This window comes from Thunnus albacares, chromosome 18, assembly GCF_914725855.1.
Source record: "Thunnus albacares chromosome 18, fThuAlb1.1, whole genome shotgun sequence".
NCBI classification, from domain to species: domain Eukaryota; kingdom Metazoa; phylum Chordata; class Actinopteri; order Scombriformes; family Scombridae; genus Thunnus; species Thunnus albacares.
In genome coordinates, this window is record NC_058123.1 from 26,357,992 (window position 1) to 26,384,448 (window position 26,457).

General features: G+C 39.0%; 1 protein-coding gene across 4 annotated transcripts; it reads left to right on the forward strand.

Moving 5' to 3' along the window:
- The first annotated feature begins 3,434 nt into the window (after positions 1-3,434).
- Positions 3,435-26,457, forward strand: fech (ferrochelatase). Of its 4 annotated transcripts, none has more exons than XM_044333314.1 (12): positions 3,435-3,685; positions 5,382-5,472; positions 9,508-9,627; positions 11,952-12,100; positions 12,717-12,851; positions 14,489-14,595; positions 16,212-16,310; positions 17,308-17,415; positions 18,528-18,692; positions 20,096-20,155; positions 22,088-22,268; positions 22,299-26,457. In XM_044333314.1, exons 1-11 carry the CDS (start codon positions 3,646-3,648, stop codon positions 22,223-22,225), a joined length of 1,212 nt encoding a protein of 403 aa, XP_044189249.1. In that variant the 5' UTR covers positions 3,435-3,645; the 3' UTR covers positions 22,226-22,268; positions 22,299-26,457. The 4 variants fall into 4 exon arrangements, with proteins under 4 accessions (XP_044189249.1, XP_044189247.1, XP_044189248.1 ...); XM_044333312.1 differs by having other exon boundaries at positions 22,088-22,239; positions 22,272-26,457; XM_044333313.1 differs by having other exon boundaries at positions 22,088-22,239; positions 22,280-26,457.

Genomic DNA, 26,457 nt, shown 5'->3' on the forward strand with positions numbered 1-26,457 from the left:
GATGGTTGTCAGAGGGTTTTTCTTCAGGTTGGGTGTTTTACATCTTTGTTCCAAACATTTGCTTTTCCTTTTAATCATTTAGTGTGGGTGTTTTACAAAAGTAGAGAACAACTCAGTTTTATAAAGTTGTAGTCAAGTTAATGTAATGCAGGAATGAACAGTTTTGAAAAATATTCTTAAATTTATCTAAAAGTATATTTTTAAATAGCATACTTTCAATTAGTATACTTCAGTGTGCCGTACATAAAGTTGAAGTGAACATGTCATAATCGGCCCATAAAACATTAAATACACTAATAAACAATGTTTTTAACAGTACTTAGGTTAATCAATATTTTTATTTATGTATTAATACAGGTACATATAATTAAAATGGTTAAATACAATTTATGTTGACTTGTAAATGTGCTTTGCAAAAATTTGAATACTACTATATCACTTTATCATTAGCTCTTCTCGCTTTGCTTCTACAATTTGCATTGTCAGCTAATAGATTGCATTGACCAAAATTTGTTTCACATCATTATGACTTAGTATCTCATAACTGTAAGAAAGTAAATAATATGTTTCATAATTGATGAATATGAATGATATGCTACCATAAAAGTATAAAATTAGTACAGAAAAACAATTTTTATTTTGGTAATAAAAGAGAAATTAATAATATTTATAGGGGAATTACAGGAAAAAATGATACATTTATTCCTAAATCATGTTAGCCTTATTATCATTCGTCTTTAAAAACTGATGAGGTTGCACAGCTAGCTGTTAGCTCTTGGCTGTATTATCATTACCAGCAGTGACCAATCAGCACCTGAGTACTCAGCTGCAGTTCCTCTATTGGCCACTAGACGGTACTCCAAGAACACTGACTGAGGCAACGTTAATGGGAAACCCCCATCCCCTCAACCACAGACACAATGGAACCACACTGTCGGTGCAGTGAATTTTAGTGTTGAGTGTTTGAGCCAAAAATGAAAACAAAAAACTGTGTTCAATCTGTTAAATTATTATAATATTTGTTTTATAGTAGTAAAATAATAGTAGACAGTAGTAAAGTACATATGATAGACATACTGGGATATGTGCCAGAGTTTTGTCATTCAAGTGCGGTAGTTTGTGAGAAAATCTTACATTTTTGTACATTTTTATACTTTTTATGTATTTTTTTTTAATTTCCAAATGAACACTAAAAGTTAAAACGTGTTCTTTCGGCTCATGGCCAAACTTTTCTCCAAATGTCATTGAAACCTGGTCCTCAAATTTACATATAAACACTTTGTTTCACATATTTTCTTTGCTTCTGGTAATTTGTGTGTGTGTGTATGTGTGTATGTGTGTGTGTGTCTGCTACATATATTTCCTGGTTCCTCTTTGGCTTTATTCTTTCAAAATGAGTTTAAAAGGAAGAAGGAAAGGCATCTAGAATAACTGGTACCATTTAAAAGAAATGTGAGCAGTTTAAAAACAACACCCTTTGTAAAGAAACTGTGTGAACAAATGTTTTCCAGGAAGACTCACAATGTCTTTTTTCAAAGAAGCTGTTTTGTGAACTCAGACAGTCACATGGGTGAATTGAAGTCCTTGAAGTACTGCTTTATTTTCAGAAAGTCATCAGCCTGCTTGCCAACATCATACAGTATTTTTTAAAGTTTTTTTATTTGAGCAAACATTGTCATATATACAGTATTAGTATAGCTTCAGTAGTGTTTTAAAATCTGCCCAAAAGGGGCTGGATTAGTTCATTTATATCTAATTTAATTTAATTTAATTTTATCTTCCTTTACACTTTGAATTCTTATCAGAATCAGAGTCATCTTTGTTGGCCGAGTATGTCAGAGTCAGATTCCTTTTATGTCTAATAAAAGGAATCTGACTCGGTTTTGTGGCTCTCAATGTACTTACACAGAATAACAACACAACAATCTTCAGAAATATATACAAGGAATGACTATATACAGCACAGTATATACAGCCTGTTCACATATACAGTAGTGAGTGAAATTTATTGCACATTTTGTATTTTAGACCACCATAAATATATATAATTTGTGGGTAGAGTGGGGTATTATAGTGTTAATTCATTTAGTTAATCTGATCTAATCTGATTACTTGCAGGTAGTTTCCTTTTAAAGCCAGATTTGAGGTAAGGAGGTAACACATCGCTAAAGCCGGAGGTAAACAGTGTATGTTTGTAACAGTATTACCGATAAAGTACTTTATCTATGAACACACACACGCGCGCGCACACACACACACACACACGCAGTCTCCGGTGTGGGCGTGTCCAGCACGGACGGGGGCGGGGTTATCGTCCCTTTTAGACCATCGTAGTTGTGACGTCATACTGAGATAACGCTGTGCGTCAAGCGAACCACAATCATCAAGTAGCATACCGGAAATGTGGCAATATTGTCTCTACAATAAAAGCATGTAAGCAATCAGTCATGTTCCCAATAAATCAAAGATGCGTATAAAAACACAAATGAATCTGGTGAGAGATGTTCAGCAGAATAATCGGATTAAAGGTACAGGAAAACTGTAAGTATAATACATTTTTGACAGGTCTATTGTAAATAAAGCACATTACTGGTATGTATTAGCCTCCATGACACTGATTAAACTGTCAGTGCTGTCACACTACTGTAAGCTTAGAAAATATTAGAAATATACCTCATATTTGTAGTAATTGTTATTTTAGCTTAAAGGACTAGTTTGTAGGATTTAGTGGCATCTAGTGTTAAGGTTGCAGATTGAAACCAACTGAATATCCCTCCCCTTCCCCTTCCAAGCATGTAGAAGAACCTACGATGGCCACGATACTTGTGAAAAACGCAAAGGCCCTCTCTAGAGCCAGTGTTTGGTTTGTCCGTTCTGGGCTGCTGTAGAGACATGGCAGTATAACATGGCAGACTACGTGGAAGAGGACCCGCTCCTTATGTAGATATAAAGGGCTCATTCTAAGGTAACAAAAACATGATGATTCTTATTTTCAGGTGATTATACACTAATGAAAACATACTTATGAATATTATATTCCATTTCTGCCAAGTCCATTCTGCTAGATGCCACTAAATTCTACACACCGGTCCTTTCAGACACATACATACACATATATACACCTAGATAGAAATTTGGAGACATGTATGTACATAGACCATTCAGAATACTTCCTATCCTAATAGATTCCCAACTGATATCAAATAAATTGTCAATGTGGTCTTTACAGTTTTATTTGTAAAATTGTATTTTTACTGTTATTTGTGTTTTATTGGAGCATTTTATTTTTCAGTTTCCATTCCATTTATACTTAAACCATCATGCTATAATGTTTGCTTTTGTATTAATCTTCCAGCGAGAATCATTAGGTTTAAATCAATCTACACCTGCTCTGAAATGTTGCATCATACCTTCATTTTGACATCGCCAACCGGAAGTATTGCAGTTGACGCGCGCGAGCTTAACAGTAGTCACTGACACAGCCAGCTGGTGTGGTGGCTGAAGGAATCTGGCTGACACATCGGTCAGAGACTCACTCAACGCGGAGAAACACTCGTGGTTCTAGTCACTGAGAGCAGAAGTATCCAACCTATATTTCAGCGGGGAGAGAGACTTTATTTTCGGCGGTGAAAACAGGAAACTACCATGATGGCAGTCCTGGGCAGCGCCGGTCGCTTGATCCAATGTGAGTGTGACTGTGCAGCTAAGTTAGCCTGATTAAAGCTGTGCACGGAAACCGTCAAGTTTCATTTTTGAACTCCGAATGTTGTGTCACGTTTTCAACATTGCTACCCTGGTTGTTTGACGCAGTTTAAATGCAGTTTGGAGTGATGGAGCGGCGTGGTGTAAACTCAGCAACACGCCGGTGACATTGGTATCATCATTTCGTAAATGGTTGTTAAGCTAGCAAACGGAAGTATGTTTTCCAGTCAGGATTTTCACAATAAAATCACCGCTGTAACCGTAACGCGCGCGCCCATGTAATATTATTCGATGTATTACATCGCCATCTCTTCTTGATTGTTCCTAAAACTCCAGTATGTGTTCCGTGAAGCTGTTTGTCATCTGGGTGATTCTGAATCCTAATGTTCGCTGAACGGTGATTGTTGATGTGCTTTTATTTGACAGAGAAACTGCAGCGTTTCCGCTCCCAGCCAGTTGCTAACTCCCGTTACGTTGACGCAGTCGAACATTACTGTAGGTTACTGTTTAATATTATTGTTACATAATGGACTTATCTCGTACTTGTGCTGCATTTAATAACAGCAAGGTGATCCGTAAATACTGCTCGAGTGACGGTTTACGTTTTAATGGCGAGTGAGCGGAACATTTACACGGAGTTACACAACTCAAGCGTTGTGAACTTGCGTAATCTCAGAAGGCCTCCTGGCGGCGCTTCAGGGTACTGCAGCTGGGGTTATGAAGGCACAGTTAAGTGAATAGAGACCTTCTATTAGGACTGTGTATTTACATAAATCAGAAGAAATGTGTTTCTCGTCAGCTTGCAGCATATTATCTGATATATTTGTTATTTCACACACTGTTGTTGATTGCAGTGGTGCTTAAGTGTGTTTAGAATCATTTAGTGTGAGAGCAAAACAACTTGCAGTTTATGTAATTTCCTCCATTCAAACCTATTTTCTCTGTGAGGCAAACTTCCATTATTTAAACAAAATCAACACTGCTGGAAACACATTATTTAACTTTACCTTTTGACATCCATTATTACAAGCTTGTGTTTATTGGTCTAATAATGTTCAGACTCTCAGCTTTCTACGAAATCCTGGTGGAGATCCCAGAATCCAAAGATACCAAATGTCTCAGACCAAGTTTTGGTGTAAAACAATGCATAATCAAGTGAACCAAACCCAGACCTGACACCGATCCTTGTATGTATGTGGAGTATGTAGTGTCTTCACGCTGTAAAGTGACACAATAAAGTATACTTTTTTTTTTAGCCATGCTGCTAGTTGGCTGAAAAAAAGTCTTGGGTTTGAATAATTCATTCAGTGTAAACATCATAATGCATCTATGAAGACTGGAACAAGATACTACAAAATATACATGTGGTAGTGTCAGTGCAGATTTCGTTTCTTAAAACATCACAACAAACGTCAGTGGTTTAGGAGGTGTAATACACATTTGTGGTATTAATAACAAATAATGTGGTTTATAATGATAATCTGTAACAATTACTGTTCATTTGTTGTTAATAGTAAAAAGTGAGAACCTGTTTGGTTCTACACTGGAAGTCTCGGAGGCTGACAGTTTTCAAGGCAGGAAATGTATGAATGTATTCTCAGCAATGTTTTTGTAACCTGGATAAAAGAATGTGTGTGAGTGATAGATGAATGAACAACTGGTTTCTTCTTCCTCTTCAGTTGCCAGGAGCAGCGTCAGTCTGAGTGTGAGGAGACGCTCCACTGCTGCTGCTTTAGCCCAAACTATGACTCCTGAAACACAGGAGAATAGGTGAGACACAAACACACACACACTCTTTTATTTTAAACTTGTAGAAATCATACGGGACTTTCAGTTGTATTGTAAGTGGATAAAGCATTGGGCTTTTTCTTTAATTTTACAAGCAGAACACTACAGTCTGATAACACCATAGCAAGTCAAAGCAGAACATAACAGATCTAGTTGCATCATTTTATCAGACATATTCTGTGTATTTTAAGAATGTGACAACATTGTGTCGTCACAGTGATGTGGAAATGGTTCAAAAAGAAGAGATCCATTGGAAACAGAGCAGGAATTATACAACGGCCAAACGGCCAGTGCCATGGATGCCCTGGAGTGTGGCCGTAATACCCCTTCTAAAATTAACTACCCACATGGTCAGTTTGGCATGCCCTGTTTTGAACTGGCTATTGTGCCCTTAAGAGAAAGATGCAGATTTACTCATGTAAAACTACATGCGACGCAGCAAATACACAGACTCAACGTTTCCCAGTGTCTCTGTCATCACGCAGGACATCAACAGTAGTGCGAGATTTCTCCCAAACCTGCAAATATATGTGTAACGTTCACATAAACAGCTTAAATCTGATTGTACAAATACCGATCCATCCTGGTTAAGTGACCTGTGTTGATGCATATATCAGAGTTCAGCAATGCAGTGTAGCTCACAGCAGGTCTTATTCAACACGACACACTCAGACACAATTTTTAAACTTCCCCCCTCTGATAAAACACAACAATAACAACAAGCAACTGCTTAAAAATCTATTTCTACAGTATATTACCACTATGAAAACGCTACAACTGACAGTCTCTTTAAACCTCTACCCACTAAGAAATCACACCCCATAATATTCAGCCAAACAGCAAACAGCTGCTTGATAAATTAAAATGGACTCACTGGTTTGTCTTGATGTGAGAGGAACAGACTCTCCAAAACTTCATCAGTGTTACTGTTGATCCATCAGTAACAAAATCTCCAAAATGTCACAGAACAGCCTGCAAAGAACGCAATCTCCAAATCTAAAGAGGGAGACATGAAAACTGTTGTCAGTTGAAGAGAAAGAGGTGAAAGTAGTTGAACTGTCAGTTGAAGAGTAAGAGATGAAGTAGTTGAACTGTCAGTTGAAGAGTAAGAGATGAAGTAGTTGAACTGTCAGTTGAAGAGTAAGAGATGAAGTAGTTGAACTGCGAGTTGAAGCAAAAGAGATGAAAGCAGTTGAACTATCAGTTGAAGAGAAAGAGGTGAAAGCAGTTGTTGTGTAACATCTTAAAAAGTAACAAGAAGCCAGCAAGTGTAAAACTGAATCTTTGTTGAATCTCCTAGAACAATCTGAAGAAGATCATGTTGATGATGGGAGGTGGTGCTTGTCATGGTCCTGACCCAACAGGCGGGGAACCATTCAATTAATATTTCGCTATTAAGATATTTAATTCAATTAATGACCAGATGTTACATTTATAAAGTGTAAAAGTGATAACAAATGTCCGTCAGCCGTTTCAAGACCCCGGTTTGAACACTAGCAAGCAGACAATGTTTGATAGAGTTTGTATAAAATCTCCTAAAGAAACTGCTTGCAGAATTCACACAGTTGAGCAGTTGGTGGACAGATGCCAGTCAATCCTGATTTAACCTGTTGGTGTTTATTAGAAAACTGTGGCTTCTCGCCAGCTGTCTGTGGGCGATGTCTGCTTCCTGATGACGTCTTTTCACACAGTCCCTCTCTGCCCTCATGTTTTTTGGCTTTCATCTGTCCTGTTGAAGTTGAAGCCAAGCTGTAATTATGACTCAGACACCAGATTCTTCAGGGGCATTCAAAACTCAAGAGGTGTATAAAGAAGTTGAAGTGAGAGCTGTGCATGTGAGTGTTCATACAGTAAAGCCTGCAGTACTTAGTATCAGAGAGGATAAGATGCCCACATTTAGATTTTGAACCTCTTGAAACCAGTTTGTACAAAACCTTCAAAAACACCAGTAGACAGATCATGGCAAACCTGTAATATATCTTCATAGGATACTCAAGATAATCATTGATGTGAAAGAATGATCTTTGTACCCATAATCATTGAAAGACAACAGTAATGTAGCATATACCTGACAGTACTGCAGCACTCACTGACAAGCTAATATTAGCTAGTGGTGCTAAAGTTTTTTTTCACAAGCTGATATAACAAGCTAATATTGGTGCTATGCATGTATTCGTTACTTGTTTTTATCAGAAACATAATGTTAAAGACTCCAGGGCTGTTTTTAGTGTTTTAGATCAAGTCAAGTCTTTAGAGGGCAAGTCTAAGTCAAGTCTCAAGTCTCTTAAGGCAGGTATATACTGTGTGATTATGGGCTGTCCCAGAAGAAAGATGACCAGTGTGAAAGAAATGTGGTGATATCTTTGGTCGTGGCTCCAAAAAGGTGGTCCTATGTTGCACTGTGGGAGAGACTCAAAGATGGCCGTTGTCACAGTCTCGCGACCAAAGATAGCCTGGGACAAAATTCTAACAGTGTCAGAAATTTAGGGTAACCATCTCACAATGTGATTGCTACTATGACCTACATCTACTCACCACCCAATAGGAATACAGCATGAAATTACGCACTGATCAACGCGACACTGGCGCTAAACCCAATGATGGAAGTAAAACGAACAAAACGAAATGTTTGGGATTCCAACAAAGAGGAAAATTTTGTTGAGTTGTGGCAGCAAAAGCCTTGTTTATATGATGTTTCCTCCAGCTGTTATCATGACTGTGTCAAGAAGGATGTAGCAACGTTGCTTAGCTTCATTGTTTAATACTATAGCGGCACAGATTGATAACACAGGCTGAGGTTTTCTTGTACATTGGCTTACGTCGTAGCCTATGATTCAGTAGGTGTGATCATCGTACAGTCTATATACATCAAACTTGATGTCGTACCCAAGTTTTATTAGATCCACGTCGCACAGTGTGGCTTGCAGTAAACCTATAAGATTTCTGAAATTTCACAGTCTGTAGGTGCCATTAGCCCAAGTCAAGTCTTTTGGAACAAGTTTAAGTCAAGTCTCAAGTCTTTTTCACCAAGTCTATGTTAAGTTTCAAGTCTTTGTGGGAAAGTTGTAGATAAGTCTCAAGTCTTGAGGACCAAGTCAAAGTCAAGTCTCAAGTTTTGAGGACCAAGTTTTAGTCAAGTGTCAAGTCTTTGAAGACAAGTCTTAGCGAAGTCTGAAGTCTTGAAGACCAAGTCTAATCCCATACACTAGAAGACTTTGAGAAGACTAAAGTTTTACACCCTCTCACATCTAAAGACAATGTGTCATAAGTTACTGAATTTTTAGTCACAGACTAAGATTTTGCAAAAACTGGGGATCTTGCAGGGTCACTATTTGCAAGACTACAGCTAGATTCCTTTTAAGATTATTTTCCAAACTGCTCCAGGTGGAAATTTTCAAGAAGAAAAACTGTTGAACAATGGAGCAGAAACAGAAGCTGCTTTTGGCCACAGCTGCCCTTGTGTGTACAGTGGTTTGTTCTGAAAAACCAGTCAAAAGAAAATGTAAATTAATTCATTAATTTAGTTGTAACTGAACAACAGCTGTGGAGAAACAACAGAACATGATAGTGTTTATTATACATAACTGTTCTTGGTTTTGATTTTTGACACATCTCTGCTTGGTCACATTAAAACCATGCTCGGTGATCCTGAGTGTCACTACTAACAGCTCAACAAAAGCTGTAATAACCTTAGTAAGCAGCTTTATAAGGGATTAGAAACTCCTTTATTAGAGACAAAATAAGCATAACTGGAAGTTAAGCTTGAGTAGCTGCTCTTGTCAGTACAACTAAACAATAAACGTCATTTAGAGTTTGTTTAAGTTCAGTCAAATTGGCGGGCTACTGTATGTTTAATATTAAAACTGATGAACACATTAGTAGACTTTGATAATCAGTGTACTGTAAAATTTCCTTATAGAAAGACCAAGCATGTAAACACTGTTTATAAAAAATAAGCCATGCATATCTTTGAGACATTGTTTGATATGAATCACTGATTATGAATCTTTTGTTCAGGAAACCTAAGACGGGCATCCTGATGCTGAACATGGGAGGACCCGAGAAACTAGAAGACGTTCATGACTTCCTGCTGCGGCTCTTCATGGACACTGACCTGATGAAACTCCCAGTACAGAAGTATGCACTCTGGACACACACACACACACACACACACACACACACACACACACACAGACACTGAAGGGACCTGTTGAGGAAGGTTGTTGTGTCACAGCGGTCTGCTGTGTCTCTGTTTGTTCACCATCAGTTGTTATGAAACACACATAGTGTTTCTTGTTTCTGCTGAGAAGTTCTTCATTTTTACATTTAATTTCTGAGAAACACTGATGCTTTTAAAGCAGTTGTTCCTGAGCCCTTTGGCTTGTGACTCCTCGAACTGAAGCAATATCTACTTGTGACCCAACATGGTTATGGTTTTAGCGTGGGTGTAAGTTATGAGCAGTTCAATCAAAGAGTGAATCTTATATTGTTTCATCTGATGTAGATGTATGCAGCATTTCACAAGAAAAAGGAGCTAAATTTGACTAAAGAAAATATAACTTATCCCTTTAATCATGTTGTGGTGTCCAGGTGAGGAACCACTGTATTAAAGCACTGTATGTCTGGGTGCAGGTGACTTTGGTTTCAAGACTTGATCAGTCTTCAGTCACATGATACCATGCCTGTACTCAACCAAATAATTAGGAGGGTTTTTTTTATTTCTTTTCTTTTAATTTTTTTGTTGATGTTACAGTCAATCTATTTGTTCAAATTCACTTCTGTGTTTGAAACCAGCTATACAAAGAAGTTGTTTTGGTGTAGCAGTCCAGAAATATCATGTCAAATATTGGATGGGTTGCCATTCAAATTTTTCACAGATGTTCATGGTCCCCAGAGGATAAGTCCTAATGACGTTCCCATCAGCCTCAGCTGTACTTTGTATTTAGTGCTAATTAGTAAATGTAAATACATGTTAACTCACTAAACTAAGATGGTGAACAATTAGTGTCCATCTTTATGGGTTACAAATTGGGTTACATTGGGTCAAGCCTGGGCCTTCAGGTCACACTGTAATTCTTAAACAGGATGGAGGCATCCTCTCCTCTCCTTGAGACTCCAGCTGTCTGTGATGTTTTGGGGAAACCAGAAACCTCTCTGCTAAAGGGTAAATCAGCATTGCCATGGTTACCAAGGTTAGATAGGGCCTTCCTAGAACACAGATCAGTGGAATGCGTAGCCAGAATGTGCTGACAGTGACCTGAAGTTCCGTGCAACGTGACCTGAACTGACACGGGTAAAACGCAGTTCCTTGTTTAGAAACTAGTGAACCAATTAGACTAATTTTTCATATTGTAGGCTGAGGTTAAAGACTAAGGGTCAGACCTTCAGGGGGCAGATCGGAAAGAGACAGCATCCGAGTTGCAGAAGACTTCGATGTTCACTATTTCAGTTCTCCTTGATCAAGTACTTCAATAAACATTTTCAGCTTTAAGACATCAAAGGCTCGTGTCCCCTTTTCTTCACTGTGGTGCTGACCATCAATTAGGAAACATTACACCCGCCAATCATCTGCATATTGACATTTTTATTGTGAGCCTGAGTCCAGCTTCACAGAATGGCCAGCGTGGCTGTAGACTGTAGACTTCTGCACAGTTATGTTGCAAAACATCCTGTCCTTGTAGGACCAATAATGAGCTGTCAATGTTGAGCTGAACCAAAACCTGTTTTAAAAGTTTTGTGAATATTTGGATGGAAAATTTTGACTTTACCTCTGTTGACAGTTTTTTTTTAGCCATTTTATCGCTTAACCTTTCTAGCAGTGTGGTTGTGGGGACGGCAGTGATGGTCCGCTGGTGCAACACTCAAATCCAGAGTGAAATATCTCAAGAACAATTGGTTGCAGTATCATTAAATTTAGTTCAGAGATTCGTGTTCCCCAGAGGATTAATCCTAATGACTCTGGTGATCTCCAGACTTTTTAGTGCCACCAGCAGGTTGAAATTTTCACTTGTCAAACCCTGAAAATAAATTACCTGTCAGCCACCGTTGTTCTTTGAGATGAATGCAATACATGTTGTGCATGTTAGTATACTTATATGCCAACATCACTATCACTCTACTAGGTGTGGCTGTAGACTTGTTTAGTCCTGTTTTAATTGTTCTGGTCAGGCACTATAAAATGTTTTTACTTCCTAAGTTTTGCTGAAGCTTTTGATCAACACGCATGTCACAACATCTTACACTCTTTTAAAAAATGAATATTTGACTTTAATGAAACTTTGGGAAATAATGTGTCTCAGTGTTTTGTTTTCACTTTCTCAAAAGGACGCTGGTCCAAGTGGGAAAAGTAGTTACAGGTCAATTTGTCTGTTGTTTGTGTTGTTTTATGTGTATATTAATGTAGTGTAATAAAGTCTATGAGCGTGGAAGTCGTAACTCTGTGATCTGTCTCTGCTCGGCAGTAAGCTCGGTCCTTTCATTGCAAAGCGTCGCACGCCAAAGATCCAGGAGCAGTACAGTAAGATCGGCGGAGGCTCACCCATCAAACACTGGACCTCCATGCAGGGAGAGGGCATGGTGAAGCTGCTGGACGAGATGAGCCCTGAGACAGGTGAGCATCTACACCGCTACTAAACGGACAGACTCATCCCCGTCCTGCCTGTCAGAGGCCTCACTGCTCCTAAACTCATTTCACTCACAGTAAAGTGGAGAGTTTGAGTGTCCTGTAGGCTTTAGAAAGTCCTAGTTTAGCAAAAGTATTAGTTTTTGGGCCTTTTTATAGATTGATTTGAGAGCTCCTACTTAGATGGAGCATCAGGGAAGACACATCAGCGTAAACAGTGGTTTCATATTTGAAAAGTAAGCAGAGCTGCTGTGTTTCCTGCTGGTGGACCCAGTTAGCAGCAGGGTTCGTGTGTGTGTGAAGTGGAGATAGTGATGCAGTGAAGGAGTGGCTCTTCACACGCCTGCAACACACCTCACTGATAACCACACAACACTGAGCAGTGGTCTGAAAAGTGACCATGTCCTGTGGTATACAAGCCTGATACTCTTTGATAACATGTTTGACAAAAGCTTGTTCTCCATGACACCTGTCCTTCACGTTCCTGACAGTATTCATGACATTATTCAGCTGCAGGTTGTTTCCCAGGAGAATCTGAATAGAAATAAACAAATGAATAAAATGAATTCATTGGCAGCGATTGACTCTGTCTCTCTGTCATCAGCCCCTCACAAGTTCTACATCGGTTTCCGGTACGTTAACCCGCTGACGGAGGAAGCCATCGAGGAGATGGAGAAAGACGGGGTGGAGAGAGCTGTGGCCTTCACACAGTATCCTCAGTACAGCTGCTCCACCACAGGTAACAGTCTCATACTGAACAGATACAGAAAATGAGGGCTGCAACTGGTAGTTATTGTTATTACAGTTTTAATGTGTTGATGAATTAGTAGAAATGATTAAAAATAGTCATCATAATGTATCCAGAGGCCAAGATGATGTCTTCAAATGTCTTATTTTGTCTGACAAACAGTCTAAAACCCAAAGTTGTTTACAAGCTTACAATGATAAAAAAAAATCAGCAAATTAAATAGTTAATGAATAATCCATATTTCTATAAATAATTGTCTATATTGTACATGGAGGAATAGATCAAATACATTTCAAAACACATAATATCCTCAGTGCAGCTGATGCAAAGTTCTTGCACCAGCGCTGTTCAAATGTAAGACACATTGTGCACACATGTTTTCTAAAGATCTGAAGAAGATGGAAAAAAAGATAAAGGAAAAATAAGTAAGATAAAAAGAGATGGCCGTTAGTGTCACCACACCCAGAATGTCACCCGCCCTGTTAACCTCTGATAAATACACACACACACATATATTCACACATACCAGTAAACTCTATTTAAATCAAATTCAAAAAGATTTTTAACCTGATTCTCAAGTTGCGACTGTTTTCTGTTCAGAGAGCCAACGGCTGCCATCTTTGCATGGATGAGAAAAGTTGCAATTTGGGAAAGAGATTAAAAATGTTTTCTTGTCATGTAGCAGATGAAGGTTTTTCATCCAGATAGTTAGAAGAGTCTGTGAGGATTCTAGAAATACCTTCAGAACAGCAGTAATTGTTGTTAAACGACCTTCTGGGTCTTCAAACATGGACAAGGTCATTATTTTTTATGTATGCTTAACTCTGTGACTTGAATGTAAAACCAATTCATGAGATCCAAAAAGTCCAGAGGGTAGAAATTCAGATTCAGCCATAAATTTGTACTAAACGGTAAATAAATGACACGCAGCCATATCAAATCACATGACACCGATGACCAATCCTCTTCAAATGTTTTAGTTAAGGATGAGATGAAAGAAGTTGTGGATACTTCTGAGAGGATCACCACTCTCCTGACACAATGATTAAACGCCAAAAAGATTCAATCTTGAGAAACATTTGCAGGTATTTAAATCAAAAAGCCAAACCCTTCATCTGGGCAAATATTTGACAAAAGGGAACCTCAGATATTATAAAACCACCACATAGAGCACACATGCTCTTTCATGCAAGTAATCATGGGACATGACAGTTCCCAGACTTGGAGGGTAAATCAGCACAGGAAGCAGAATGAAGTTGATGGAAAACATGTACAAGTTCTGTCATCCTGTACACACCACAGCCAACAGCCACATTTGGTACTTCTTATTGCTCATGAGGTCATTGTACTGTGTGGGTGTGACAAACTGGATTTATTTGGAGTTCACCATCAGATTTCGACAGGAAACTTCCATTTGAAAATCTATAAGATTCTTTGTTCACTTGCCTTTGACTACACCTACGGACACCAGGTGTGATTACTTTGGGAAATCCAACAAGCCTCAACTGACAAATAAAATATTTCCTTTCCCTAACAGTTTGACTGACAGAGGACTGCGGTTGTTCTGTAATAGAACATATTAAAATTATTAATTAATGTGTTTGTTTGTGTGTTTGTTGTGTACACAGGAAGCAGTCTGAATGCCATCTACCGTTACTATACCAACAGAGGCTCCAGGCCGAAAATGCGCTGGAGTGTCATCGACCGTTGGCCCACACACCCTCTGTTGGTGGAGGTCAGACACACACACACACACACACACACACACACACACACACACACACACACACGCACACAGATCAGACAGCAGACAGCTTCTCCTCCTCTCACAGAAAACTCAAGGCAAATGTTGGAAAGGAAATTGATTGGGGCAGTTTGTCGTCATAGCAACTTATGAGCTGGAAGTGGCCATGGTTGGTAATCATAGCAACTAACAAGCCTGAGTGTATATTTAGGTATGTATTATCCAGAATTGCAGAAAGCATATTGTTCAGAATCTGTGTACCTTCATCTCAATCGACTTCCTGAAATGAAAAGGGAAAATGAAAAACAGGGCTTTTTTAAAAAAATGGTTTTGTCACTCAATTTAAAAAAAAAAAAAAAAAAGGATATCAAAGCATTTTCTGACATGATATAGAAGTTATGGAAAATTTATAGGCCCCCCCAAAAAAGAGATCATAGGAGCAGTCACAAAAATGACTTAAAACACTTTTCACACGTTAAACATTAAACACTGATGAGAAACTTCTCAAGAATAGACTTGGATGAGAGTCAAGTAACAGCTGACAGACTCTTCCTGATCTGTCTTAACTGTGGCTGTTTCTACTTACAGAGATATGGATGTGTATGTGTTAATGTCGCATTGCGCTGAAAAAGTTTTACTTTTTTTTTTTTAACTTGACATGGACATCACATTAGCATTGGAACTGCAACATAGAATAATGCACAGACACCAGATGCACTGTGTTTGTAGCGAAACACTAAATTACAACACCTGTCTACAGGAGGCTTTTCTTATCTTTTCTGTTTTAAAGGTTGGAATATAAAAGTTAAAATGTAAAGAAGAAAAAAGAAAGATGAGAGGAAAAACAAGAATACATACACACATACATACATAAAAAACAGGTGTGTCTATACAGGGGTATTAGGTGTGAGAACAATGTTGTTTCTGTTTTAGCTGTGATTTAACACCTCTGTTTAAAACATTGAATTAAATAACACTATGCACCAATATCCTGGTAAACTTTAAAACACAATGTGTACTAATACTTACACTGTACAGTGTTTAGCTGCTTCTGCTTATCACATAACGTTAATTGTTAGCTAATGTTAGTTAACGGATTAGCTGTTAATTTTTACATGAACGGTACACATCTATTTTCGGGAGTGGGAGAAATCTACTGTTGATGTCCAGCATGATGACCGAGACACTGGGAAACCTGGAGTCTGTTTATTTTTGAGTCACATGTAGTTTTAAATGAGGAAATCTGCAACTTTCTCTTCAGGGCACAATGGCCAGTTCAAAACAGGGCATGCCAAACTGGCATGCCCTTTGGGCAGTTAATTTTAGAAGGGGCATTACGTCCACACTCTGGGGTATCCATGGCACTGGCCATTTGGCCGTGGTATAATTCCTGCCCTGGTGTAATCAGGGCGTCCTTGTAAAAGAGAGCTTGCTCTCAATGGCCCTCCCTGTTTAAATAAAGCTTCTGCATGTCTCTCCCATGGAGGGAAACAGTGATCAATCAGAAACTTCTTTATCAGTTGAGGAAAACAATTTCAACATTTAAATAAGAAATAAAATGGTCTGTGTGTGTGTGTGTGTGTGTGTGTGTGTGTGTGTGTGTGCAGTGTTTTGCAGACCACATCAATAACGAGCTTCTGAAGTTTCCAGAGGAGAAGAGAGACGACGTCGTCATTCTGTTCTCAGCACACTCGCTCCCTATGGCTGTAAGTAGCATGAAGCTCTACTGCTGATAATAACAGTAAAACTACTGCTGCTGTTCCTCCTGCTGATACTGATGATACTGACAGTACTGAGAGATGCTGCTGATAGTCCTACTGATACAAGTTCTAATAGTTCTACTTTTGTTGTTGTGTATTTTTAATGTGACTTTTAATACTGCTCATCAGTGTTTTATCAATACTTCTCATTGCTTCCTTTTGATTGCCATGCATAAAAGAAAAGAAAAAAAATCTAAACAGAACAGTTGGCTAGATAGATAGTTAGTTAGCTTTCATTTTTAGCTTGTTAGTAACAATTTACCTGCAGCCTAACAAGCTCCATATAACTGTGTAAAACACGCTGTCTGTGGATGAATTTGGGATTGGGAGTTTACTGCAGGCACAGTACTCAAAGACATCACATTTCTGCGAGTTTATTTTGATTTATTGATTGAGACAGTGTGCAGTTTTAAACATTAAAGATGCACCGGAGTTAGCTTGAAGCTAATTTGCTTCCATAGTCCCCCACAATCAAAACATACAACGGCACAACAACAAACAGTACAAAGCAAAAAATAAACCCACACAGAACACACCATACAAAATACAAAGCTACACACAACAGCACATCACATACACACACACACAATATCAATTAGAAATTAATAATGTTAACTTGTCAAATTAAAAGCAAGACTACCTGCGCTAATGAGAAGACCATAGACGGAGTTTAGACTCAGTGGTCACGCAGTTGTTCTTGTTCAACAGGTGTTTGATCAATTGCTCGTACCCTTACACTACTGCTGTAACTTCTAGTTTAACATGCAAACTCAAAGTAGCAGAAATGGAGGTGAATGGAGTGAATGGCATCCTGTCAGGCCTCTAGTGTTTGAGTCTGTATATGTGAGCAGGGGTTACCTCTACTTGCTACACTACTACTGATACAGATACTAGTACTAGTTCTACCATCACTGACAGCGCTACTGTATTGTAACCTGTGCAGGTTGTAAACAGAGGCGACCCATATCCTCAGGAAGTAGGAGCCACAGTTCAGAGAGTCATGGAGACACTGGGACACTGTAACCCTTACAGACTGGTGTGGCAGTCCAGGGTGAGTACACACACACACACACACACACACACACACACACACACACACACACACACACACACACACACACACACACACACACACACATACACAAAAGAGAGACTGTAAACTGTCATATCAGTGTCATAAATAATCCAGTGGAACCATCTAGTGGCTGTTTACTGAAGGTACACTTCAGCTTCAACTGTTCAAATAAATAATGGACACATGAAACTGAACAGCAGTGATACAGACAACCAGAAGCGCTTTAACAGCCAGTTTGTGTGATGTAGGTTTAGCTTTTCAACCATTCTTTTACTTTTTTTTTTAACTTATAAAGATCTAACAGCAATACTTTTGTTGTTTCTCACTCTGATATGATTCTCCAACATCACTCTGATCTCTTAAAGAAACTGTACAGTGCTTTTTTTTATTACATTGGTGGACGGGTATAAGACAGAAATTATTATATTTGTTTGTTTTTTCACCATTCATAATTATCTTTATAGTCACACACTCAAGCTGTACAACACTGATGGAGAGCAGAAACCTCTGCAGCATTAAAACCTTTTTATGGTTTTGTGTTTTTTTTTAAAAAAAAAAAAAATTACGTAACTATAACTATATACAGCATAATTGTACTGCTATGAATGGACATGTTGTCCTGCGATCACAGAATGTTTCTTTTTTTCTCACCACAAGATGGAGCCACTTGTCTATCTAATACTGCAGCTATATTAGCACAGGAAACCTCACAGCTCTCGGTCCTCAAGTCACAGTGGCTGACCGGTCACAAAATTTAAACACCACATGAAGTGTTCCCTCACCCAATCAGCTGCTCACAATAGAAGAGGACTGGAAGTGTTGCTGGCTTCCTAGAGAGCAGAATAACTAACCAGACATGAGCTTCAGTACAGAAATGCCCACACTGTCCAAAGCATACACAATGATTCAGAAGATATACCTTTGGTCTCAGAGTCTAAATTTGATACTGCCTCTTTAATATGTACATATCCTCCCACACTTAAGTGTAATTTAAAACATATATATACCTGAAAATGGACAGAAGCATTGTGAATTCTGAAGGCAGTTCATGGCTTAGCTGTAATCATGTCTTGTGTTTGGTCTCTCAGGTGGGGCCCATGCCGTGGCTCGGCCCTCAGACGGACGAGGTGATCAAAGGTCTTTGTGAACGGGGGAAGAAGAACATCCTGCTGGTGCCCATTGCCTTCACCTCCGACCACATAGAGACTTTACATGAACTGGACATCGAGTACGGACAAGTGCTGGGAGAGGAGGTAAGGAAGAGGGGAAACTCCTCGTTCACTTTCCCAGCAGCTGCAGGTGTTTCCTCTCTGCTCTGTCGATGTCGGTCTGCACAGTCTAGCTGGGAAAAAAAGCCTTTGTACATGCTGGTGTTTAGGTGAGGAGAGACCGAATGTTGCCTAAAATGTGCAGGTGAGAAGACTTTGTTGGGTAAATGACCATACAAGTGATTGTGAATTGTGTTTATTTGATCATTTTCTAAATCACCCATCAGCTTTTTCTCGGATGTTTTTGTCCAGGCAGCTTTGATTTCAGTTTGATGTAAATCTCATAAGCACTGATAAATGAAGGCAAGGTTAAAAAAAAGTGGGGAATACTCTGATTTATAGCTCAAATGAGATAAATGGAGAAGTAGAATTGGTTGACTAGTGGATGAAAACAGTATTTGTGTTAAAAAATAGAATCTGACTTCTTCAGCTGGTTAGTGTTGGAGTGTGATTTGGGATCAGGAGTATGATTAGAATTTGTACTGGGATCAAGTAAAGATAGTTGATCCCAATACACAATAGATTTAATGTAGCATTTAGACTGTGTGTTAGGACAATTGTGTGTCAGATGTGTCACCAGCAGCCCAGTGTCCTGTCTGTCTGAAGGCACCAGCGAGGTGACCACAAATCAATGTGACTGGTGCCACAAAGACACACACACACACACACACACACACTTCTATACTTGTGTAGACCATCACACAATTCATAAATCATTCCCTAACCTTACCTAAAAAAAAAAAAAATTGTAAAATGACCCCACTTTCCAAAACGTCTTCACTCAACCAGGTCTTCACAAAGATAGAAGTACCAGATAGCACACACACACACCGTCTGGACCACTTCAGCATGTCAGTCAAGAGGAGTTTCACTCCAAATTGAAACCTGCTGTTAAAAATAATTGGAAACTCAGAACAAAACACTTTTATTTCTTGAAGTCCTCCACGGGCAAAATGAAAACACTTTTTCCCCACATGGTCACTACCTGAAATGTTGAACTTCATTTTATGATATTTCTCAGTATGGGTATACAGTGTTTCTAATGCAGACGGTCAGTCGGTCCAACGCTTTGGCCTAGACTGAAATATCTCAACAATTAGATGGAAAAAGCATGAAGTCAACGTCATGGTGGTGCTAGCTGAAAAGTCAGGGAATCATCAAAGTCAGTTGGATTCATCCTCTGGGGACCATGATTGCCTGGACACAATTTCATGGAAATCCATCCAATAGTTGTTGAGATATTCTGGTCTGCACCAAAGTGGTGGACTGACTGATTGACAGACCTTGGCATCCTAGCAGTGTTGCTGAAAACACAGGAGGGAGGATTTGGCTTTTCAAACATGGTGTAAACATGTTTGACAGCTTTTTTTCTTCCTTTCTTTCTTCAGTGTGGAGTGGAGAACATCAGGAGAGCAGAGTCGTTGAATGGGAACCCTCTTTTCATGAAGGTACGATTCACACACGCATCTTTTAATTACATTTAAAATAGAAAAAGTTCAAATGTGATAAAGGATCATGTCTGTATTATACCAACTAGAACAGGCTTTCAGCTTGAAGAGAGATGAAGAGAAAGAGGCAGACATGTAAAATTAAGAGAGGGAAAAGGAGAAATGATAAAGAAGCAAATAGGAAATACATTTAAGATTGAATGATGGAGGGAACACAGAAAGCAAGCAGGGCTCTAATAATAGAAAAGGAGACCGCAGCAGAAGATTCTGTGAAGTAAGTGAACTCCAGGCAGGAGATGGTCAATAAATGGATTCCTCCTTCCTTCCTTCCTTCCTTCCTTCTGTCCTTCCCTCCTTCCCTCTTTTTCTGCCTCGTTTCCTTTCCTCCTTCCACTCCGACTGCCTTCCTGTCTCACCTCCCTCCTTCCCTTCATCTTCTGCCCTGCAACCTTTCTCACAACAGCCAACTCCTCCAGCTGTAACAGTTGTGTGTGTGTGTGTGTGTGTATGTGTGTGTATAGGGTTTATTAAAGGAAGGGGGCAGATCAATGGGAACCTTTAGAGCTGACTACAGTAGAACTGAACCGCCCGGCTGGCTGGCTGGTCAAACCTGCCGCGCTCAGAGACCCCTCGCCAAGTCTGAGTGTGTGTGTGAGTGTGTGTGTGCGAGTGTATAAATCAATATCCAGAGGATGATTAGTTGGTAGTTACTGAAGGATGGTTTCCTTGGTGTGGTTTTAGTCTCTCAGTGAGCTGCATCAGCCTGCTGCCGTCTGCAAGCAGCAGCAGCAGCAGTAGCTGAAAAATAAAGAAAAAATGCGTTGATCAGATATTTTAACTGCAGAAGCCGGTTGTGTCAGGGGTTCATTTTTTGATAAATCCTCCCTCAAGTGACTAATTTGTACAATCAGTTAACTTATGTCACTCCCAATTTGAATGACTACTTTCATACTCTCAGATTTGAATTGTCCTCCTCTCATCCTCACGTTGTGGAAGGCAGCAGCATGTGGTGTTAAAGATAACACAACCTGTATAAAAAGCAGAAACCTGAAGTACAGTATATCCACATACAATGAATTATCAAATAAAAGCTGCATTCAAATAATAGTCAAGACCAGCACAAATAAATACAGGACACTTTCTAATAAAGGATGGGTAAAAAACAGTTCACATAGTAAATTTAGTATAATGAATATTTTTACATCAGTACAACACAAGGTCATGTCATGCTCACTGCTCTTTTTCAAGGAAATGTGCTTATTCGCTTTCTTCCTGAGAGTTTGATTAGAAGATCGATAGCTTTCTCATATGAAGCTGGTTAGCTTAGCATAGTGTAAGGCTTGGAAACTGGTGGAAACAGATGGCCTGGCTCTATGAGAAGCTTTAAAAAAAAATCTGCCTACCAGACTTCCTGCACTCCAGTCTCCTGGCTCCTGGGCTAATATATGAGTGGTATCATTTTTCTCACCTTAATCTGTGCATTTCACAAAAAAAACTATTCCTTTAACAGAAACACTGTTTTAATTTAATTATTAGTTTTAATTTCTCCCCCTTTGCAGTTTTTCAGAGCGCTGTTAAATTTCTGTAAATGAAACTCAATGCTCCCTGCAGATATTTCAAATTAAAAGCCTACCAGGAAACTGAGGGATTATGCCCTTTGAGCCACTGGAAGACTTTTAATTATCTGTGTAGGAAGTGTTGGGTATTATTTACTGTAGCTTTACATAGGTGGAAAATCTTCAAAGTAGAAGCTACGTGAAATAATATGAATGAAAACAGTATAACTCAGTGTAAAACTTTTAAATCAAGGAGTTAATTAAACTAATAAGTCTGACAGCCAGAAACACAACCAGGTATTCTCAGAGCTGAAGAACAGAGGCTCTCGCTCTGTCGCTCTCTCTGTATTGACTTTATGTCGTTGGTCCTGTCCAGGCGCTGGCAGACCTGGTCCAGTCCCACTTGAAGACCAACGAGCCCTGTTCCCGACAGCTGACCCTGCGCTGCCCGCTGTGCACCAACCCCACCTGTGGAGAAACCAAGGCCTTCTTTGCCAACCAGAAACTCTCATAGAAATGTGCTCCACTCACTCACACACACACACACACACACACACACACACACACACACACACACACACACACACTGATGCCCTTCCTGCTGTGAAGAAACATATGGCCTCCTTCAATTAAGAGAAGCATCGTGCACGCACACATAAACACACACTGTCTGTCCAGCAAGAGTGTCAGTTACATAGAAAACGTAACACGAAGAACAGATCAAACGGTCTCTGCAAATCCGTTCTGAAGTTTTGTAAACAACTAAATTTGAGTAGACGAGAGAACTGACACTCCGCAGAAACCGCTCATATCACATCAAAACTACGAGAAAAAGCCTTGCACTAGTTTATTTTTTGTGTGTGTCTTTTTTATTACAGTTCCCTCGCTTACATTCCATTTGCTTGGCCCTGCAAACCTCAGTCAGAGACCCTGTTTCTCTTCTCGCTGGTGCTAGATAAATAAGTCAGCCGTTACGATGACACCACACACAAGGGATTTGGTTGGTTAGCTGTTTCTCTCCCGAGCCTTATCACCTGTTGCTTCACACACGCACACACCAGTCAGTAACCCCGCCCATCCTGCTGAAATCCCTGCAATGTGATTGGAGGAGGTGGGTGCTGCTCAAAATGCTGTTACCTGACGACCGTTTTAATATCCAGGTAAACGCCAGTCGGCTTAAGAGATAAAAAAGGGCAAATTAGTAGGAATTGCGCAACTCTTTAGGAATTCAAGAGATTTAACTTTTGCTGTCTCGCATTTTTCACATCATTTATTTTAAAACTTAAACCTCCCTTTCAGTTTTAAAAAATGATGTGATTTGAAGCATTGGTTATTGTATTAATCCTGTTTCTATTCCATGTTGGTGCTGTATAGAGCTAACTAAGAGCTTATAAACAACATTGCATGATTTCTACAATAAACCAGAGTGTGGCTGTAGTCAAGTTAAATTAAGAGAAATCAAGTGTCAGGGGTAAGGATCTCTCAGGGTATCATGAAATAATATTGAGGGATAGTGTGAGATGACTTCCGAGCAAGAAGAAATATGTTGTAACAATACAAATTAAGTAACATGTTTACTTTTATATTCTTCAGAAAATATTGACAGTTTTGAGCCTCTCTGCCTCCGCTGATAACAAATTACGAAATCAAAAATTTAAATGTTCACCTCTTAATATGTGCAGCCTCTGGGGCAGTTGTTGCTTCATTTCTGCTAGTTCTTCATTTTGAGAGAGACTGGCTCAGTAAATCGATAAACACAGCTGATTGAAGAGAAGAAGGCAAATTAGCTGGCGAGTTAAAACCAACTCAGTTATGTTTTTGCAGTTTTTGTTACCAAAAGTACAGGTGAACAATCATCAGAATGTGAAACAGGAAGTAGGGTTAACATCATGAACGATGCAGGTCCGAGTTTAGGTTCTCACACTGCTGAAATGTGCCACTGTATTGTAGCTACAGGAGAGAGAAGTCACCAGTAATTTTTATGAGAATTCTGTCCATCAGGCCATGACTTTGGGAAGAACACATATTAATGGTTTTGAAATCTGTGTAAATGCTACAGTAGTTTTTTTTCCCCCCAAATGAATTCCCAACATTGATTACTTATTTTTAGGTTGTGTATGGACTTCACAACCTGACAGCATGTGTGTCCTCAAAAATGTATTTTTCTTGCCCTATGATCTGTATTTCATCTTTGAATCCTCTCACTGATTACTTAATAAGTCACTGAATTTAATTATGTGCAGGTTCTACTTTTCATTACCAATTCTGATCTATCAATCTATCAGTATCAAAATTGATGTTTGATTTTGTAACATATTTAGCATTAAGCAAAGGCTTTTTTCTGTTCTGTTACTGTGAGCAAAATGTGTAGGCTGTACAGTTTCAGATAAAGGTGATAAGACAAAATGTTTTTATATTTGATTCATATAATATTGTACCAGGTGTGATGAGAGCAGAAAATGAATTGACTTGTGAGGCACTGCAGAAGAAGCATAAAAGAGAACTACAATGAAACTGGACTTGTCCTTTTAATAACAGAATGCAGTGTTTACATTTTAAACATACAGTGTAAAGAAGTAGCACAGATGTGTCTAAATTTACATACGTTGAGTGTTAGTTTCATTTCAAGGTCGATTGACTTTGACCTCTGTCAGCTTAAAGCTCAATGCACTACATTATTATGTAACCCCCCCCCCCCTCACATGATTAGCTAGAGTGCAGTAAACTAAATGTGGAAAACCTAATTTCATTAGTTAGGTTGAATATCTTTTGTTTTAATTCACTGTCAGAGGCTGCAATTCCAGAAAAAATCCTGAAGGTTGCAAGTCTGATCCCACCTGCTGTCCTGTTAGCTCGGTATGAGAATCTCCACTAATGTCAAAAATAACACCTGACACTTTATATGGGCGATAACTTGACCTTTGAGCGCTAACCCTGTTCCTCCTTTGCTATTTTTGTCCTGTTATGCCATGACAACGTGCCTTTTACACTGGCTTACTATAGACTGGACTTGTGCTTTATGTAAATTTTACATGTTAACCAAAATGCTGACTGGAAAAATCCACCCTGAAATCTGAATTTACATGTTCCTGCTGTGATCTGGGCCATCGACAGCTCCATGCCCATGCTGAAATCCATAAAAAAGATCACGATTGAGGCGTTTGAACTCTGAGCTAGGCAATTTAGCGCTTTAATCTGCTAATAGCAACCTAAAGAGGTACAGGGGGAGCTAGTGAGTTAAGTAGTGCTTGTCAGTGGCGTGGTGGGCTTTCTTTTCACCAAGTACATTGTGGTTCATGTCTTCTGTAACCTGAGCGAGGCTTCTTTGTTGATAGAAGGAAAGATAGTGGGAATTTTTGACAGCTATGATATTTCCCAGTTGCTGAAAAGAACCACAAAATTGAACAAGGTGATGGCAAAATGGCTGCAAAACCTCCATCACTGGCAGTTGCATATAAAAAACATCCAATAGTAAAAGTAATACAGTCAATTGAGCTAACTGAAAAGCAGCTACACACTGTTTGTATCTGGTTTCACTTTTTAACAAACCACTACGAATATGATACTTGATTAAAAAAAATAGCTAATGTAGGCTATTCATATTTTGTGAGTACAAGGCTAACAGCGGTGGTAACTATTTTGGAATAATGCTTGAACGTTCCCAAGTTGGCAAGAATACAGCACTAAACATGAACAATGACAACACTCGCTTGCTAGCTTATTAGCTCTCTTGCTAGTTAGCTACATAACTCACTCACCATCTAGTTAGCTCAATAGCTCAGTAACTTGTATAAGTGCAGCCATTCTGGAGATGAAAAACCACAATGATGTCAAACTGTCTTCATGAACTCTTGAGAGTTTTAATGAGTTCTTTCATTCAGTAGCTGTCCGAGTGACTCAACTTTTTGATAGTCCTTAAGAGTTTGACTCTAGAGCTTGTCACTAACACTCAGATTGGCCTTTTTCCAGTGAGTATAGATGGTGAACACAATACTTGCCACTCATGGTGGCCATTGGTTACCAACCATAGGTCGCCATGTTGGAAGAGTTAAAATGTTAAAATTCTTGAATCTTTTTCTCTCTATGTGTAGCTTAACCTCCTACCAGCACCCAAAATTCCCAACTTTGACTTTGACTTTTCCAACATGGCAGCATGTTGTAACCGCTGGTAAACACCTAAATTACCGGCATGAATTGTACAGTTGTTTTGGTTGGTCCATTTCTCTGCTTCCACTGTGTAATACATACAGAAATAAAACACATCGTTACTTTGTGCTTTCAGTGCGCTTCCAGAAAACATCACTTTAATACAAATCAGTAAACTGGAAAAAGTTCAACTTATGCAGAAATAGTCACATTTTCAGGTCACAGCAGGACGACATGCTAATGCCTGTGAGGGGCAGATTTTTCCACCCACCTACATATTTTCTTATTTATTTTGATTTATTCTGTGAGTCAGTTTTGAAAACTCTGTCATGTTAAGTTTTGCTGTGTGTGTGTTAATCTGAAAAGTGCATTGAGCAGAGTTTGCATTGTACATAGAACAGATGCTACAACTTTGTTGTGTTTGGATTTATTTATTTGTTTTTGTTTTGTTGTGTTACAGAGCACACGAAGCATCTGTCTCCACTGTTTGAACATGTTTTTTTTATATATATATATGTGAGAGACATGGTAGTAACAGTGTGACCATACATAATGACAAGTCTTCCTTTAAAATAAAATACAAACTGGCTACAGGTTTAA

Excerpts from the sequence above, each read along its gene's own strand:
- fech (XM_044333310.1), top strand. The coding sequence starts at position 3,646 with ATGATGGCAGTCCTGGGCAGCGCCGGTCGCTTGATCCAAT. Across the intron at positions 12,852-14,488 it reads GTACAGCTGCTCCACCACAG|GAAGCAGTCTGAATGCCATC; the intron begins GTAACAGTCTCA and ends TTGTGTACACAG. Across the intron at positions 18,693-20,095 it reads GACAAGTGCTGGGAGAGGAG|TGTGGAGTGGAGAACATCAG; the intron begins GTAAGGAAGAGG and ends TTCTTTCTTCAG.